General features: G+C 39.6%; 1 protein-coding gene across 1 annotated transcript in view; it reads right to left on the minus strand.

The window, feature by feature from the left end:
* LOC111271410 (glutamate receptor 2) overlaps window positions 1-17,493 on the minus strand; it is a 113,626-nt gene that overhangs the window by 16,979 nt on the left and 79,154 nt on the right. Inside the window, exons 8-12 of the mRNA XM_022852160.2 lie at window positions 12,969-13,079; window positions 8,026-8,139; window positions 7,446-7,661; window positions 5,856-6,211; window positions 2,673-2,871 (exon numbers count right to left, since the gene is read on the minus strand). Of these exons, the coding sequence (XP_022707895.1) occupies window positions 2,673-2,871; window positions 5,856-6,211; window positions 7,446-7,661; window positions 8,026-8,139; window positions 12,969-13,079 (996 nt within the window). The remainder of the gene's footprint in view (window positions 1-2,672; window positions 2,872-5,855; window positions 6,212-7,445; window positions 7,662-8,025; window positions 8,140-12,968; window positions 13,080-17,493) is intronic.

The following is a 17,493-nucleotide window of genomic DNA, read 5'->3' on the forward strand; positions in this document are numbered from 1 at the left end:
GTGAAACTCATTTGAAGCTCAAGTGATGACGTATGCGGGGTGAACTGCAAAAACCTGAAGAGTTTCCAATGAAAGTTCTATTACTTACTGCTATAGAAGATGGATGCTGTGTTGCCCAGGCAAAATCCGTCGGCACAGATAATTTGATCATAGTAGTCTGCCTTGCCTAAGGTGTGATAGCAAAGCCACAATTGACTTCGCACTAAACTCATTACATTTGGTAAAATAAAAGTTGTTTGGTCAGCCGTCGTCGACAATGTAGAAGATTGTCTAAGAAGGTAAGAACCTTTGGGAGTTCCATGAAGGTTTTTCTGGGCTTGCTCAATCGATCGCGCTCCGAGGATAAATAAGTTCTGTAACTCTGTTTGCGATCATAATGGGGTCCAGTTTAAAAACTGGTGGGCTACTGGTCATTAAAAAAAAGCTTATCGACATCTAAAGCCAACAAACGTGTTATGACGAACCATAAAAAGCCAATCGGTGGAACTAATGCGTTCGTGATATGAACGCAAGATTGCTGTATCATACCGTCATGTACACGATTTCTGAAATGTTTTGTAACAGTTGACACAGTTCATTGGTACCTCAGAAAGTCGCAAAATAACGAAGCTTACCTCTTGAGTCTATGACTAATGGGTTTGGTTTTCAAGCAAGTCAGTAAACCATTCATAGCGTGATACTAAGGCTTAATAAAAGGAGCCGTCAAAGTATCCGGTTGCTCTGTCTAGGAAAGTCACCTGGCGTCTGTATTATGTTAATAATCGTCTGAGTAAAATTATGAGAACTCAATATAACGTATGGACCACTATACTTTATATATACAGTACCTCATAAACATACTGTTAGTTCTTGTCACTCTGGCGGCTGACTTCATATATATTTCACACGCCGAAATCTTTAAATTTAGGTTGGCTAGTGTTAGGTTACTGCGGCTTGCCCCCGCAACTTCATTACCTAAAACGAGCAAGTAAATATTAAGGCTAGGTGTCATTAAATCCTCAGCTGAAGATGTTAGAAATCCACATGCTAAACACGTTGACGCCCTGCGAACAACCAAAGCAGATGGGGCTAAACGGAAAAATGAAATTCACGTTCGAAAATAAACAAATCACGTTTTCTAATTTCGAAAATTGCGAAATAAAATTGAACAAATGTTCCATAGGCCGGGCTTTCTGGCACAGTACCCACTGCTGCACGATCGGTCATATCCCAGAAAAGAAATTCTCACTTGACTATTGCAATTGTAAACGAGTGTCACATCATTGTATCCTACATCGGCTGTGGTTTACCAAGATGTAGGTTATAGTAACTAAATAATAGTTCATCAAATAAATACTATATTAAAAGGCATATAAATGATAGTCGTTAAGATAAACAAAGTGGATTTTGCGGCGGTAATAAAGTTCCTAAAGCCGCATCGATTTCAATGGGATGCCTGGTCCTAATCCTCAGGCATATCCGAAACGGCCCGTTGAACGGAGCACTTCCTCATATCCATTAAACGTATGATATATATTAAGTTTTTTGTATTATGATCATATAGTTTTTGGCTATATTTCTCTTGTGTGTAAAAAAATGTCACCTTTTTAACACTATTACCGGGACCGACCTGCAGGGCTCCGCCTGCACTGTAGATTTTTCTCATCATATCGATGCAGTTACGTTACCGGTCGTTTCTATCATCCGTTTATATCACAAATAATAGTTTGCGGTCCCTGGAACTAAGTTTACCAAGGGACTGGCTTCAGCTTCCTAACAGATTCTCAATGTGGAGACAAACCAGATAATTTTGGTCGTCTATTTTACGCGGTCACGCAGTGCCCTCATAAATATATCTCGACAACTCTGCATATCGATGAGTCTATTTAGATTAGATACCTACCCTTGAAGAAACATACATTTCTAGAATATTTATATATAATACTATAATAAAAAATGAAATATCTATTCGTATAATAAGTTTAACACTGAAAGAAGCAGGCCACCCTTTAACAGACGAGGTCGGCTTGCTGTATGTGGTAGGTGAAACAGAAAGTTCCGGTGATTGGCTGGAATAGTTTTTGATCTGACACAAGTGGTGTGCTAAGTATTTATGAATTATACCTATAAGAAAGGTGTGTGCATATATATGTAGAACTACTTTTCCACTGCTGTCTTTTTTTTGTCACACGTTCGGAAAAGGTATATCCTGTACCTCCAATTACAATCGTACGAAATATGTAGGATGTTTTAGAATACAAACGCACCCAAATATGCGTTGCTACAATTAGCAATCATTGAATTCTGACAGCACCTGAGAATCAGAAAGATTCACGAACCCTGGGTAAACAGGCGGGTTACGCCTAGTAATTACGAACTAGTAAGAGGTTATTTAAACATTATACAAAATAATTAAAAAACTACTTTATAAATATTTCTGAAAGAAAAGCTGCGCTTCTATAAGTACGATGAAGCTTAAAACTCACCCCACAGATTGAAAAGGCTAGTGAAGCTCGTATGTGTGACAACTTTCCTACATAAGAGATTGAAAGCTGATTCTGTGTCACTTGTTAACAAGACTGTGAATATGCTTACTTACCATACTTAGCCTCTATACCACTTAGGCTATTAAGTGGTATATAAGCTACCTGGTAACGCAAGTTCTACTAAAATGAATAAAGAAATCCTCTTACCCTAAAGAAATCTTGCGTAGACGAGGATTCAAGTGTGCCGTACTCGACCTCCGTTTGCTTAGCGAGATCGTCCGCAGAATTGATAGGCGTCACCATGCGTTCAACAGTAAGAAACGCAGCCAAGTTGGCAGTATACGATGAAATGATGATTAGCGTAAAAAACCACCAGACACCCCCGACAATACGGCCGGATACTGATCTAATGAAGACATTCATCCAGGAACAAATAGAAAGCAGATCGAAAAAGCCAACACGTGGTCAGAAGCCGCTCACGCATGTCATCATCATCATCATCTGAGCGGACGCAACTAGCAAACAGCCGGCGAGTTGTGAAGCCTTCTATTGGATACAACTATTTATTAAGATGTTCTGCATATGGGTATTGATTTATTTATAGGTTGCTGCTAGCATGATTAGACAGGTCAACTTTGATCGCAAAGTCCGTTCCCTTGATAGCGCCAATAAAAACTTTTTTTACTCTGATTAAAATCAGTCAAATAAAAGACAGCGTAGTCAGCGAGGAAGGCGCAGCGGCGGAATTGCGGCATTTATACAATGGCACGTGTTCCTAGTCGTCACTGGTAATACTACAATACAATCACTCGATGAATGTCACTAGTCTGCTTAAGACTGTTAGTGCTACCGTTTGTCTAGATTGGAAAGCTGAACCAATGTAAATCCACCGCGTGCATATACATCAGTCAGCCTAGAAGACCAGTGTGACGTTTCGTTTGTTCGCGTTTTGAGAATAACAATAGTCAGAGATACTGATTACCCTAAAAACCGAACTAGCGTTTATTGAATCGTCTCAGCTCTCCCAGTCATTCATTGCCATTGGCGCGGCGGCACTTTTTAGCTTGTCATCTGCTAGACCGTTTTGGACTATGAGCCACAGGGATATAAAATCTTATCAACTGAAATAGGTGCCCACTGATCCTAGGCGGCTCGTTGTTGAACCATGTTACCATGATCGTTTATCATTTGATATATTAACCGAATGGGTGAAGTTCTCGATTCGAAAGCATTTGGAGTGTGTATGCATCTCATTGTTGTGACTCGTTTTACTACTTCGTCGCGGAATGCGTGCCATGCCCCGTTACTGCCTACTACAATGAAGTCTGGCTTGGGTGTTTAGTGTAGCCGTACAACGACCTCGCTCGACCGATAGATGAACACCCTGAAGCCTTTTGAAGTGATGTCTAGTTCACTGAGCTATCATATGGGAGACTTTACGTCAACGGTTGGAAGCTTAACAAGGCCAAGGAGAAACGTTAAGGTTTCTGATGTCTGCAACGCCATAAAGCGTTCCGAGGAAGGGTGGCTTTACACAGCTTTTTGGGATAGACCTTGTCACAAGTCGTTAAGCCGCCCCAGCGCGGCAGGAAAAGTGCTCTGCTCAGGACTGGATCGCACTATGGGAAGGGGCTTTCTCGATCAGAGAGGAAGGCGGACGCCGTTGCATCGAAATGATTTTAGGAATGATAACGGCAAGGGTGTTCGAATGGCATCAAAGATTGGGAGTAAGACGAAAACACCCGAGGCGCTTCCGCCCCTGGATTCCGGACGAACTGCGTCGTGAGCCACTGTTCGATTGAAAGCAACACAACGAAAGAAACCCGAAAGGAAGCCAAGACAAAAAAGCGCAGCTGTTGAAACGGTCCATCGAGCCTGTGTAAATGTAAGCTACGCTCCGTTCTTCAGTCGTTACTATCTAGGCAGTCGTGCACACACAGTTGTACATTGCAATGTTTGTACACACAAGAATAGCGACAGTTCACCGCCGGCTCCCGACTTTCGAAGTTTCGGAAAGGACCCTTGGCTGGAAAGAGTAAGCAGCAGCAGCAGCAGCAGCAGTAACGTGCGTAAATACGTAATAGCAGTGCGGCAGGTTGTAGCCGCGCCAGGTAGAAAGCCAACATAAGAACTTCAAAGCACATATTACGCGCAGGAAATAACCGGAGCTCACTGCTCACTAGTATATTGCCTTGTTGCCAGTTTCAGGTTTCCTTCTGACGTTTTCTTCGTTCTCTGACTTTTCTTTCCACGTAGTTGAAGTCGACATGCTGAAGCGAAATAGGCAATGAGTTGTATAAAAGGAACAAGCGCAAAGGGAATCAACAGGACTTTGCGCCGCATTCGAATTCTGACGAGAAGCTACAAGGGGTTGAAGACAAGTAGCTCTGTGAAGGCACCTTAGCAGACTCTCGACAAAACATGTCCTTCAAGTACGGTGCAGATGTAGCGTGTTCGTCATAGCTTAGTAATAGTAATAGCTTTTAATTCTACGCGCTAAAAAAAATAAAAATAAAGCCACGAATTATCTTTGTGAACGATAGCCCAGGCGTTTGCTGATCGTACAAATGATTGGAAACGCTATCACTTTGGTTATCAAATATTGATGTCCAAGCTGTAATGGCCGCCATAGTGGTCTATAATATATAGGGTAGTCCGACTAAGTGCGAGCACCTGAAAAGGAGCTCTATTTGCGGTTTAAAATAAACTTCTAGGAACGATATGGAAAAAACTAGCGTTAACGCGTTCGTTATCTTGCATTAAGTCCTGGCTACTACAAGTTAATTGCTAAATATTCCTCTTTCTGCAGCCGTTTCAAAGCAGCAATCGTAATGCTTGACAAATAGTTTATTGTATGACGCGCAAAAACTACAGTCGCTTATCTTAAAGTCTCCTTCAGTACAAAGTAATTATATAATATAATATAACGATGCAATAGGAGGTCGTGAGGAACAAAGGACATATCGACTCTTGTTTCCTCGCACGCGTCTGACCATGCAATCGACATTTGCCTAACGACGATGAGCCTAGTATAAACTCCAATCAAGGTGCTGTTTCTTTTATAACAAATAACATAAAGAATAACTAACGAAATAATTCTTCCGTTGGTAGTTCGTATTGAGAGATGTTAATGGCATGGGTGCAAAAACAATTGATGCTTGAATGTTCGTGACTGTGCGTTTAAGAACATGTAGCGCTGGCGGATCCGTATGAATATAAAGTGAAATGACAATCTGCTTTCTAAGTTAAGATGTGATAAGTGACTCTTAAGGTGATCATATAAAGTTGCAAAGCTGCTTTCATGTACGAAGGCTGTGTACATACACACGATTTATAACTGTTAATTGTTGACTTAAGTAGTGTCCACTCTGTTCTGTTTCAGTGTTCTACCTTGGACAAATGTCACAGCCCTGCTGCATGAACGCCCCCAACGAGAACCAGAGGCTGTTGTATAAAGAGAAGTCGTTGGAGACGGTGGGTCCGACGAAGGTCTCCTCGTAGCGCCATTCATGGGGCGAGAATCGTGAGACGAGAAAGAGAACGACGGACACGCCGACGTACGCGAAGATGATGCACATCCAGATCTCACGTGATAGAGGATTCATAAACGAGAACACGCCTGGCTTTTTTTTCATTGGTTTTTTTATCATAATGCTGATACCCAGTGACATGAAGGGTTTTGTGAAATCGATTACTCGTTCACGCGCTGACGTAATTGTCAACGGGGCGATAGCCATGTCCGCTTCCTGCAATAGTCAAAGATTTCTAATATTACATTTCACAAACGCAAACACCAAAGAGGTCTAATTAAAAATAACGCATTCTGATTAACTTGATCGAATTAACCGGAGACAAAACTAACGTACTGGTTTCAAACCCCGTCAACATGGAGCTTACAATGTAAAGAGCAGAGTTCACCATTTTCTGACAAATGGCCCAGAAAGTTTCCCATTCCTTTAGTTGGGTCATCTGTTCTGCCTGCTTGTCCCTCTATCTTTGTGTCGTCACTTTTTGAGGCAGTATAAGGCTTATTCTTCATCAACTCTCTCTTGATGCAGCACTCGTCAGGTGTCTCCTGTCTCCGTCACCTTGTCACTTGACAGGGTAACAGCTGTTACGCTGTCCCGTCTCATGGTTATTCCTTTTTCCTAAAAAGCTGATTACGCTGACATGCGCAAGTCTCCCGCAACATCAAAGCTTAACGAGGCGATAAAAATTACTGCGACATGTTCAAGCAAGCGGTGTGTGAAGAAAAAAAGTACGTTGCTGGACTTGCGGGGCGTAGTTGAATCGGTGGATTGGCAATGGGAAGAGAGTAAAAGGTAACGGTAGTGAGAGAGATACATATGGTAGACAGGAATGGCACAAACGGAAGCTATATAAACGCAAGTTACCAAGGCGCAGAAAGATACTTGAAGGGTAATCAGAGACCTCGTGATGTCGACAAAACTGTGGTTTGAGAAAAACACAGGTTATTAAAGCCATCACAGAACAGGTACAGCGCTGGATCGCAACAACCCTGAATAGCACCGTAGCCTTCATGTATCACTGGTCGGATAGCAAAGCAAGCTTATACATTAGCACGTAAACTAAGGAAAACTAAGTGGATTGACGCTGAGGACCCTTGATGTCAAGATACTGCTAGACGCAGAATTGGAATACGTGTTGCCCATCCTAATCGACGCCATTCTCGACTGTCCCAGGTAGTTTCAGAGTTCCTTCAACTAGAAACGCGGTTTTTTCTTTTCACTTGAGCGAGCCTTCTACGACCATTGACGGTAACGCAAACCTGCTTTGGTGATATGAAATGATCCCGGGCTGCAAAATGTCAAGTAGTCAGAAGACGAAGCCGTCCAACATGACATGGTAGACATTGATGACTGGGAGCTGAAAGCACACCGGGGCGACAACGGTCTTCGAGTAAAGTCCTCTTCTAGGTAGACGAAAAAGTAAAGACATAGACTGCGTCACGGTACGTACGTTTCTGATGAGCTCTCCAACCATTCCGTTCCAACCGGACTCCGAGTCGGCGCTTTGACCTCCATATTTTCCGTCTTTGACTAGCCGCAACTCGTACGTAAAGTTGAGCTTTTCGGCGATAAGGTCGGCCAAATCTTTGCAGTAACCTTCGAACTGCGAATTGCCGGTAAGATTAACGCCAGGCTCCATTTTGCGTCGCATTAAGTACGGCTCTTCCTGCAATGACGATTCGACGATGAACGGATACTTTGGGAAAATAGCTTAAACCATGGCTCGTTGCCACGTTTCAAGCAAAAACTAAGTACTCGATGGCTAGTTGTGAGGGTTGTCTTATGAATCGAGTGAAACTAAGACAATCCGCATGACCTAGAGAAATAACAAGTCCTTGATAAAGTCGTACTGTATTGTGATTTTTTTCACTCTAGTACTTGAAAAAGACCCATTGTGTCGAAGTTTAGGCATCATATTAACATTAATATGAGTAATATGTTAAAACGCTTATCGTTTGTTGTTTCTATTAGTGTATGCGTGCTATTCGAAACGTTTAGCCAACCTTTTATATTAAGTTAGGGCTACTTACAAGAATGCTGGTTACGATGTAAGTTTTATTAGATTTGAACCCGCTGTCGACAAAAATCCTGCGATATTTGGGAGCGGCAAAAACAAACCCCATCTGTGAATTCCATTCGGCGATCTGAAATGGTAATATTATAATTGACTGAAACATTCGCGCAAAGGCGGCAACCATGTATCTCTCAACCCCTGTTTGAGCGTTTCACAGAAACAGAGTTTTCGATACTTTTTTCAGGTAATGTATACTTTGCGCTCAAATTTGTACTTCATAATGCGGTAAAAGGAGCGTTAGATTAAAACGTATTTTATATGTCGACAAAAGCGGTATCGTGTTATTACCTAATGTCGATGATCCTCGACCGGAATGGCTCAGCCCCATGGACAGTGATGAGGGTCATGATAGTTAGACGGACAAAAAGCGCCTGCTTTTATCCATCCCTCTACATTTTACTCATGTCACTGGACCACTCTCCATACTTTCTCATATCAACTCAAGACCACAAACTAGAAAACTCTGTATAAATACAAATTCTTTGAAGAAACCTTCTTGCCATCCTTGTTTTGGTCTGTAGCTTGTATCTCAGATATATAAAGAGGCAGTTTGGCTTGCGTCAAGCCTTTTCTGCATCTGGCAGTATGGACCACGCGACTTCAAGGAAGAGCAACTACGTTAATTTAGATAAAGTGGATTGAATTATGGCAAAGGGTCAACATCTCATTTTATAAATTTGTTATTTCTGAAAATTTAAAGCTAAATACGGATATAAATAGAGCTAAACACGGGATCTTCATGGCAAGTTTGTGCAGGACTCCAAACAAATTTTGAATCGTATCTAACTTTAAGCTAAAATCCCCAACAAAAGAAATATTGCAGATCTGACCATCCTCTAACGTTTTCTGTTCAGAGTTGAAGGTTAAGGCTTAAGCGTGGTTTGGAATAGCGTTGAGAATTTTTTTTTATTAAGGATATGAAAAACATTACGTCGTATTGAGATATTTATATTTATAATGTTTGAGACTTTTCCTATTGTTTTTGACAGACTCTAATGTTAAACACTTCTAGATCAATACACTGCTTATTGTTTGGCTTTTTTTTTATCGGGATGACGTGATAAAGCAGAGTCATGATATAAGATCACATCAAACTTATCGGCTAACTAATTTTTCTTTAATCTATTGTGCATAAAATGAAAGTCGAAAATCTGAAAATTGCTAAGGTTGGTTTAAAAAAATAGTACTTTTTTGAATATAGGCTACGGGAACCACAAAATAGTGCGCGGTGGTTTGGGGAAACAAACGAAAACTAACTGTTCTGGCGTAATAACTCCGCATGCATTATGATTATGACTGGAAGAATAATAATAATGTAACAATAATGGCTAGAGATATCTAGCCCCATAAATCGGGGCAAATTTGAAAAACCTAATACATATATCAGTTTATCGATTTATATAAAAATACTGTAATAAGATAACCGTCGTAAACTGGATTGATTAGCAAAAATGCATAGTTATTTGATCAATCATATTTTCTACAGTTATTACTCTGTGCCGCACCGTCAGTAAACTGAGGTTAGTCTGCACCCCTATGGGGGAGATAAAGCTTTTACGGGTCGTGGCTTTAAGGGCAGTCAAGCAGCAAAAGGTCAGCATCAGCGCTTCTATTACAAACTCGAGATAGTTTCTTCTAATTTTTAGTGTGAACGAGCCAGTTGCTTGTTTGTCTTCTACTAATGCAACATCACGAACCGGCTTTGAAACCATTCTGAGACTCGAAGAAGTCAATTCCGGGTGCACGTATGCCTACCACTAATCGTTGTTAGGAAAAGTCATTGATATTTTCTCTTAACAAAATTATTTTAACCGTATCTGTCGAATAACAAAACTGCATGAAAAAACATTGACAGCACTAAGATTGTAATGGCAATAATTGTGTTGAGTAAATGTGGCCACGTATACTTATATATATATATACATATATATATATATATATATATAAATATATATATATATATATATATATATAAAGAGAGAGAGATCATATAAATTACTTGCGGTTTGTTTGATCCTTTCCATCGACGTTTTCCGGTTGGCCCATGTTGATGTATATTTTTGCCTTGCAAGCTTTAAATTAGATGCATTCTTAGACAACATTCTTCTTCATTATTCTCGCGCCGAAGACAAAAAGAATCGTTTGCGGAGTCGAAGGCACGCGTGCAGTAAGCGTCACCACTATCTATTTGATCGCCCTAAAGCCGGAGATTTTAATTTAGATGACACTCTATACTACTAATAGTTACTATGACTAAAGGCATTCTCTAACTAACATGCAACGCAGTCGATTGAAAGGCTCTCTATACAGTTAGGGCCCATATAACTGTTATTAATTATCTGTATGCATCAGGAAAATCAGAAACAAGAAAAACTGGTGCCTCGTTAACTCAGTAAAAACGATAAAAACAAACCGTCAGACAATGTGCCCTTTGTTGCTTACACGATAGAAAAGAAAGTCGTCTTTGTATCAGGTGGTGAACGGTGATGAAAGATTGATCTTCTATGAGATTCCTGGACGCAAATCAGGATAGTTAGACATCGCACAGCTTTCCAATTCCAATTGTGGTTAAAAGCTGCACATCTGCATACATATATTGGTGGGATTCGAAGGGAGTATTATACTATGGCCTACTTACAGAGGACAGTTACGCACATCAATTCGTCTGTCTGACCCAAAAGATTGACAACAAAAGCCTGTGGCCGCGAAGTGATATTGCTCCATAACAACACTATAACGCGTACCGTTTGGTGACCCGATAAGCGTCAGCGAAATTCAAGAATATCGCTTGTTCAGTGTTGTGTTCTGTCTTTCCTCTAAGCTAGAAGTAGAGGTCTTACGACCGGAAACAATGTCTCAAACTAGGACTATGTGTTTGGCCTTGTATGTGTCATGCTAAAGGGTCAAAAAAGTGTGTCACAAAAGGGTCGGTATGAATAGTCCTGACGAAAGCACCCATCGAGATTACTAACCCATTCTTGAAGTGCTGTTTATCAGTTTGGTCTTAATATGTTTATAAACACTTACGTTTGCTAGTTCTTTATATGATACGCATAATTTAGGATTTAGTTAGAAAACAAAATTTAGCTCTTTTTCTATGATTGTCTAGATAACAAGCTTGACACGCGTGTAGAGCTGCTTACATTTTGGCAGTCATTCTGTTCCTAATAGAAAAAGGTATCTATGAGATTTAGAGGCCATGAATTACCTTTGTAGTATAAAAATGAACCTAAATAACTGTCGTTGCCTTAGAAGGGCGTACGATATCGATGTTAAGTAGATAAGACTTTATTAGAACGATTCTGTTGCTTGCAAGTTAGAATTCACAGGAATTTGAATTGCTTAGAAATTCTTCGCAGTAGTACTACATCTAAACTTGAATCTTTTCCCATAAGCTGTTGCTAAGACGATGCTTGATAAAAACAGATATTTTAACTTAATTTTTGGCAAATGTTTATTCAATCTAATCATCATTCACCGCTATTACGTTTTCGGTACGAGATTTAAATCACTCATTAGTCGTTTTCAAAATATTCTTTTGCAAATAACTTGTTAATGATAAGCCTGCGTCAATCGTTGATAGACATAAGCTTGTGAAAATGTCGCAATGAAAAAATGACGGCGGAGAGAAATTTCTAGCCGACAAAAGGTCGAAGGCTGACAAAAAATGCAACGGCTCGAAGTGGCCAATAGGTAGACAAGATGTAAAAAAATACAATGTCTCAAAACGGCGAATTGCTAACGAACGATTCGGTTGATAACTAATACTATCCTCTTCATAAAGGCCCTTAATTTCTATATCAAAAACGGTCCCTTAGGCCATTTTAATGAATTCTCGGCCCCTGTAAACTTTGTTAAGGATCTTTGGATTTGTTCCGTGAAATTTTGTTGAATCGTTTATGAATCGCATAAAAATTGGCTAATGTAAAGCATCGGCTTCACGGATAGAAGAGAGTTAATAATCCTGGTAAAGGCTTGTTTCGCTAGCATATTCGATGAGAGCCGGTCTTCAGTTAAGTCCTCAAAACGGTGCACTGTTTTTCACCGTGATGAGTTTGTTTTTGATTATGGAAGAAACTGGCCTTCTTCTCGTACTAAAAATGATGAATGAACATAGGCTTCCTACCTTCAGAATTTACCTGATTATGAATGTCCTATCTTGCGTATATTGTCAAGCGATAGATGAAACAAAACCTTAATTACTGCAAATTTGATCTAACTCTCCAGTGATAAAAACAGTTTTAAAACCCAAGAAGAAAGCCACTTTATGTAAGGCTCATTCAGTTGCAAGGTGCAAAGTACAGTCAAGGTAACCTCCATAACGAATGGCACATGCTCAATGCATTGCGTATTTAAGCGCATTAACCGAATAGGTCTAACTAATTGCAAACAAAGCCAAGCTTCAACTTTGAGATGATCATCTACTATAACTGCAATTCAAAGTTAAAGTTATATATGGTAAGGTTCATTACATTGAAAAAAAAAAACTATTTATTCGATCTTAGACATTAAACATTAGATCTTAAAACTGTCATCTTTCACCAGTCAGGCAAGTTGGCTCCCGTACTAGTCGATAAAGATCTTTAACTATACAAGCATTATCAGAATAAGTATTTTAGAACATGCTGCGATGGCAATTGAATTAGTATGCCCTGGTATTATTTCTAAGCTTCTATGCGTCAAAGGAACCTAACCCTTCATTAAGTTAAAATTTAGATCCTTTTCCTGGAGCGGAAGTAGCATCTATAGCGCGACATGTTGAAATCAAATCAATATGAGCAAGAAAGAACCTCTCCCCCAAAATCTTTGCGATTTCCTGGACGGAGACGCGGCGCGTACAATCAACGTGAAAACCAATCTCACACGATTTAGCTACTCTTCACAGATCGTCTAACTTACTGTGGTGAGTTCACTGTTGACGGTAACTTCGACAATATCAACTGTGTAGTTCGACCGTAATCCGTACGGGTCAAACGAAATGTTCCCGCTCAGGCCCCGTATTCCTTTGATCTGAAAAGATCAAAAACGAGTTAAATAATTTATGAATCAGAGCGCGTTACAAGTGGGTCATGCTCCCGGCTCCTTTAAGTTGGCAAACTGCACGGCAGCAGACCTGTATAAAATATCGAGTTACTGCTTGCAGTGTATTTTCATTTTTAGCAAATGCTATAGGAACCTTTTTCGATACTTTTGGACAAAAATGAAATGTACGATTACACAAACTGTATGGTATAAAAACAATATACAGAAGATGAAGCTTCCGTTTGTAATCAAAAATGGACACTTCAATATTTTTTTCTTGTATATGCTAAATCATTCATTAAAGACATTTATTTCGATTCCATCTTTCATTTAAGCCCTAAACCGCGAGCAAGCCCATTTCGACGTGCCTTTTGCAGTTCCTCCAACGCCTTTTGATAATACAAGTGGGTGTGTCCACTGTGTTATGTGGATACTTTTGGTGCTTTCACTCAATCACCCGCTGCACAATAATCCAATGGATTAAAATCTGAACGACACAGCGGATATATATGGTCATCCTAGGATATGTTCAGATACTTAAGCAGCTTGTCCTGCACTAGCCGGCTGACGTGACCAGGTGCACCACCCTATTACCCCCTACATCCATGCTCTTATATAAGCTTAACAGAGCACTCGGATAAACTTCTCTGTTTCCCTCTCGAAAAAAAAAATAACGGCGAAGCGTCTTCATCGTCCGAACACCACACTTTGACTGCGACCATTGGCGAGAAATTTGGTATTATCCACAACAAGTATATGCCTCGTATCATGGACAGGCCAGCATTATTCTCTTAGTGTAGGACTCTTGCACATATTTTTTTGTCAGAGAAAAATCGAAGACGACCTCTTGCATCTCTCTTGGGAAAATTAAAGGGCAAACGACATTGAACGAGCCTCGACTTTTCATCGGTCTCTTTTAGTAGTTGTTTAACTTTTATAATATATGACGTACATTTGTGGGCATTCAGTAATATGCTAAAGATTCTCGCGTAAAATAGTAGCAATAATAACAGCTAATCTTCGCTGAAATTCCGATGAACAAGCGCTGTTTTCCGCCATGGTTGTAAATTTATTTACAGTCTCGTTACAAAGTAAAAACGATTTGGAGTATCTCATAAATTATGAAATTTCTAAATCGGACTTTCATTCCGTTGTTTCAAAGGCTAAACCTAAAGGTATACGATTTTCTTGTGTGCTTCAAATTTGCCATTTCTGACAATTATGCATATTCTATGTTATTTCTGTTCACGGTCGTTACGTTTTCCATACGGGACCTAATAGTTCAGCGAGCCAAAAATCCTAAAAATACAACGGTTCACAGCAGCTGAAAAGTACAGGAAAATAAAAAGACCAACCGTAAAAGCTCATCTGGATAAGCCAATTGGCGATGGATTATTTTTTTTCTCTAACGGCCGCTAATTTCTATGTCAGAGATCCAGTATTATCAGAAATGTTTTTGCATCATTTCGATAAGTTTCCAGTCTCCTTCAATTTTATCTGTTGAGGATCATCCAGTCAATCTCATAAAATTCTCCCTCGAGCTTTGCAAAAGCCGCATTAAAAGTGGCAATGGTAAGCGTTGTTGTCGGACCAAAAAAGAGGTTTTTAATTTTGATGGGAGTTCATCTGGGTTGGATCAAAATCAATCTTCCTTCAATTTTGGATAATGACGCATTGCTGTCCACCATGACTGCACGTCTGTCTACCTCCTCCACTACAGACCAGTCGAAAAAGTTGGCGCTTAAGTCTAGAATTCTCTCTGTGTGTGTATATATACATAAACAGAGGGAGAGATTAGGTTGTTTTGAATATTAAACACCACAGAAGGTACGTAAAATTTGTTTATAGTGCAGTTCAGAATACCTGTTCTAAAATTCGATATAAAGCTTTGCAAGTCTAGATAGACTATCGACGCGGCCGTACTGGCCTTCTTTCATCTGTTTCGCTGCCATTACACCATCAAACTCTCAATAATGCTATTCACTTAGCTTTAACTTTATACTTGGAAAACGAGAATATTACAGAAGAAATATTAAACAAGCTACAAAGTTATACGTTGCTTTTCTAGAGATGCAACGTTTGAGTTTGTACGTGTCAGACGAAGGCTTAGAGAAGTCTCCATAAAAAAATCATTTCCTAGGTTACTTTTTCCAAAAAAAGACTGCTTTCTTCAATAAAATTTTGTACGCTAAGCAGACTACAGTGTTATGATCGGCGTTTGTTCTGCAACTAGAACGCCAACTTAACGTTGTCCTGTCCACGGCCTGCTGTTGCCTCAGCTACATTGGCTAGGTGCTATCTTTGGAGATTCACAGAGTCACTTAGCTCTTATTTTCCGTTTGCCGCGATTACAATGGAAGAGTAGGACCACTGATTTTCAAATTTAGCCACCATTTCTTAGAAGCTTTACATACGCTATGCTTTTTGCATTCCTGAGCATGGACATAGAATTTACCTGCTCTGATATTGAACGGCTCCTACAAAATGATATATATGCTCGGGAGAACAATTCTTACGAACAATTCTATTTAACATCAGGTAACCTACAAATGTTTTTCCCTATGGCATCCATATGACAAACTTAGCAGACATTGTAGGCCTGGCGCTCCTTTGTCTTTAAAGCCCTTTTGTATCGAGATTCAGCACACTAAAAAACGCGATAGACTATGGCGTGTTTTCGAGAGCTCTTCAAACAAGCGTTTCTATGCGAGTCACTTTAGCCACTTAAGTGAATTACAACGCAAAAAATCCTTTTGACTCCAGCTATTGTTAAGGGTGCGCTTTAAGGACTGGTCTTGTGTTGAAAAACTAGGGAAGATTAAATTAAAACAGAGCTGTTTATATTTCAATGGCTTTACTAAAAAACAAAGCTTAATTATAGCCACGTGCCCTTATCTGATATGGCTTTAAAAACTTATCTACCAATCCAATATGCTATGACACGCGATGCTAACTTAAATCTACTATAGAATTTCATCAAACTTTACTGTTACCCTTGACAGCTTTAAGTAGAAAACCTATATCATTTGTGGTAGATACAAATCAACTTCTGATAGCACCAACCCTTAAAGCATAACTGAGACAATGAATATCGATCGGCATCACAGCGGTCTGCTTCTCGGTCGTTGTCAGACACTACGAACCAAGTTTTCTCATACATTTTGTCCATGTTCTAGAAAATTGCACCGACTTAAAACGAAGCGGTGGCCAGTGGAAGAGGTATAACTATACTGTATGCAAATGGGGGCTAAGGAAATTTTTCATCATTGATGATAAGATTTTATCTAGTGAAGAATATATATATATATATAGAAGTATAAATAACATATACGATAACAACTGTAATAGGTGAACAATTTGCTTCTATAAATAGATTATATGTGAAAAGGCATTCAAGTTCCTGGTGGTTGCCAAGTTCCTGGCTTCTACTGCGTATTTGCATGATCTTATGACAAGGCTCACTTTGTCTAATCCCGGAGGCAAAACAGATATGTTGAAAACGGGTTTTATCATATAAAAATTAAAGGCTCTCAGCAAGAAGATATCCTAAACGTGTGCTGGAGACTATTTCTAGCATACTGGAACAGGAAAGCGTGTATAGTGATATGCATGTTAGAAAAATGTAACCGTGCGACCAGCTAATACATATTAACTACAAATAACTAGTTTTTAATTGGACGGAACCCAGAAGTTCAGAGCTCGTCGTCCCTTCACTTTTACATCAAAACAGTTAAAACTTCTAGATGAGAGAAAATAACTTGGTAACTTTCTGCACTGAATTTGTACTTCGAGGCGGGCCTAGGCATTTTTCTCAAATGTTGCACGCTAGCTCGAGTCTGTCTCCCTTTACCAAACCCTACATTCCCGACACTATTGCATAACCCTATCTTTTAAACTGATTAAGTAAACTGCGACATAGAGTCTTTTTCAGTTAAGTTTTGTCTCTTGCTTTAAAAATTATCGTAGTTTTTAACGAAATGTTTATCTTGATAAATTAAAAGATACATTTGCTTGCAGTTAGCATTCTTAGAACCTGAGACCTGAATGGTTAGTGACAAAACACGTTCCCCGCTAAGAGGCAAATCTTTGAGGTCGGAACCGAGCATATATATTATTGTAGTATCAACCGCCATTTTCCAATTGTAACATTTAATTATCCAATTTTTTAACATGTGATACTTCGAAAATAGAAACTCCTGATCGCTTCTTTAATTAGTCACTGATGTCCCCATTCGCACGATTAATCATTAGCAACGATTTTCCGTGTCTTGCTCATACCTAAACTGCATTCATAGATTTATCGTGATTACTGCCATTACGTCAATTTGAGCTCCGAGCAAAAAAAACGTCTCTTTACGTAATATCCACTGAACCTAATCCGCATGAACTTTCCATTCGCTCT

Source organism: Varroa jacobsoni, unplaced genomic scaffold (assembly GCF_002532875.2).
Source record: "Varroa jacobsoni isolate VJ856 unplaced genomic scaffold, vjacob_1.0 contig00584, whole genome shotgun sequence".
Classification (NCBI taxonomy): domain Eukaryota; kingdom Metazoa; phylum Arthropoda; class Arachnida; order Mesostigmata; family Varroidae; genus Varroa; species Varroa jacobsoni.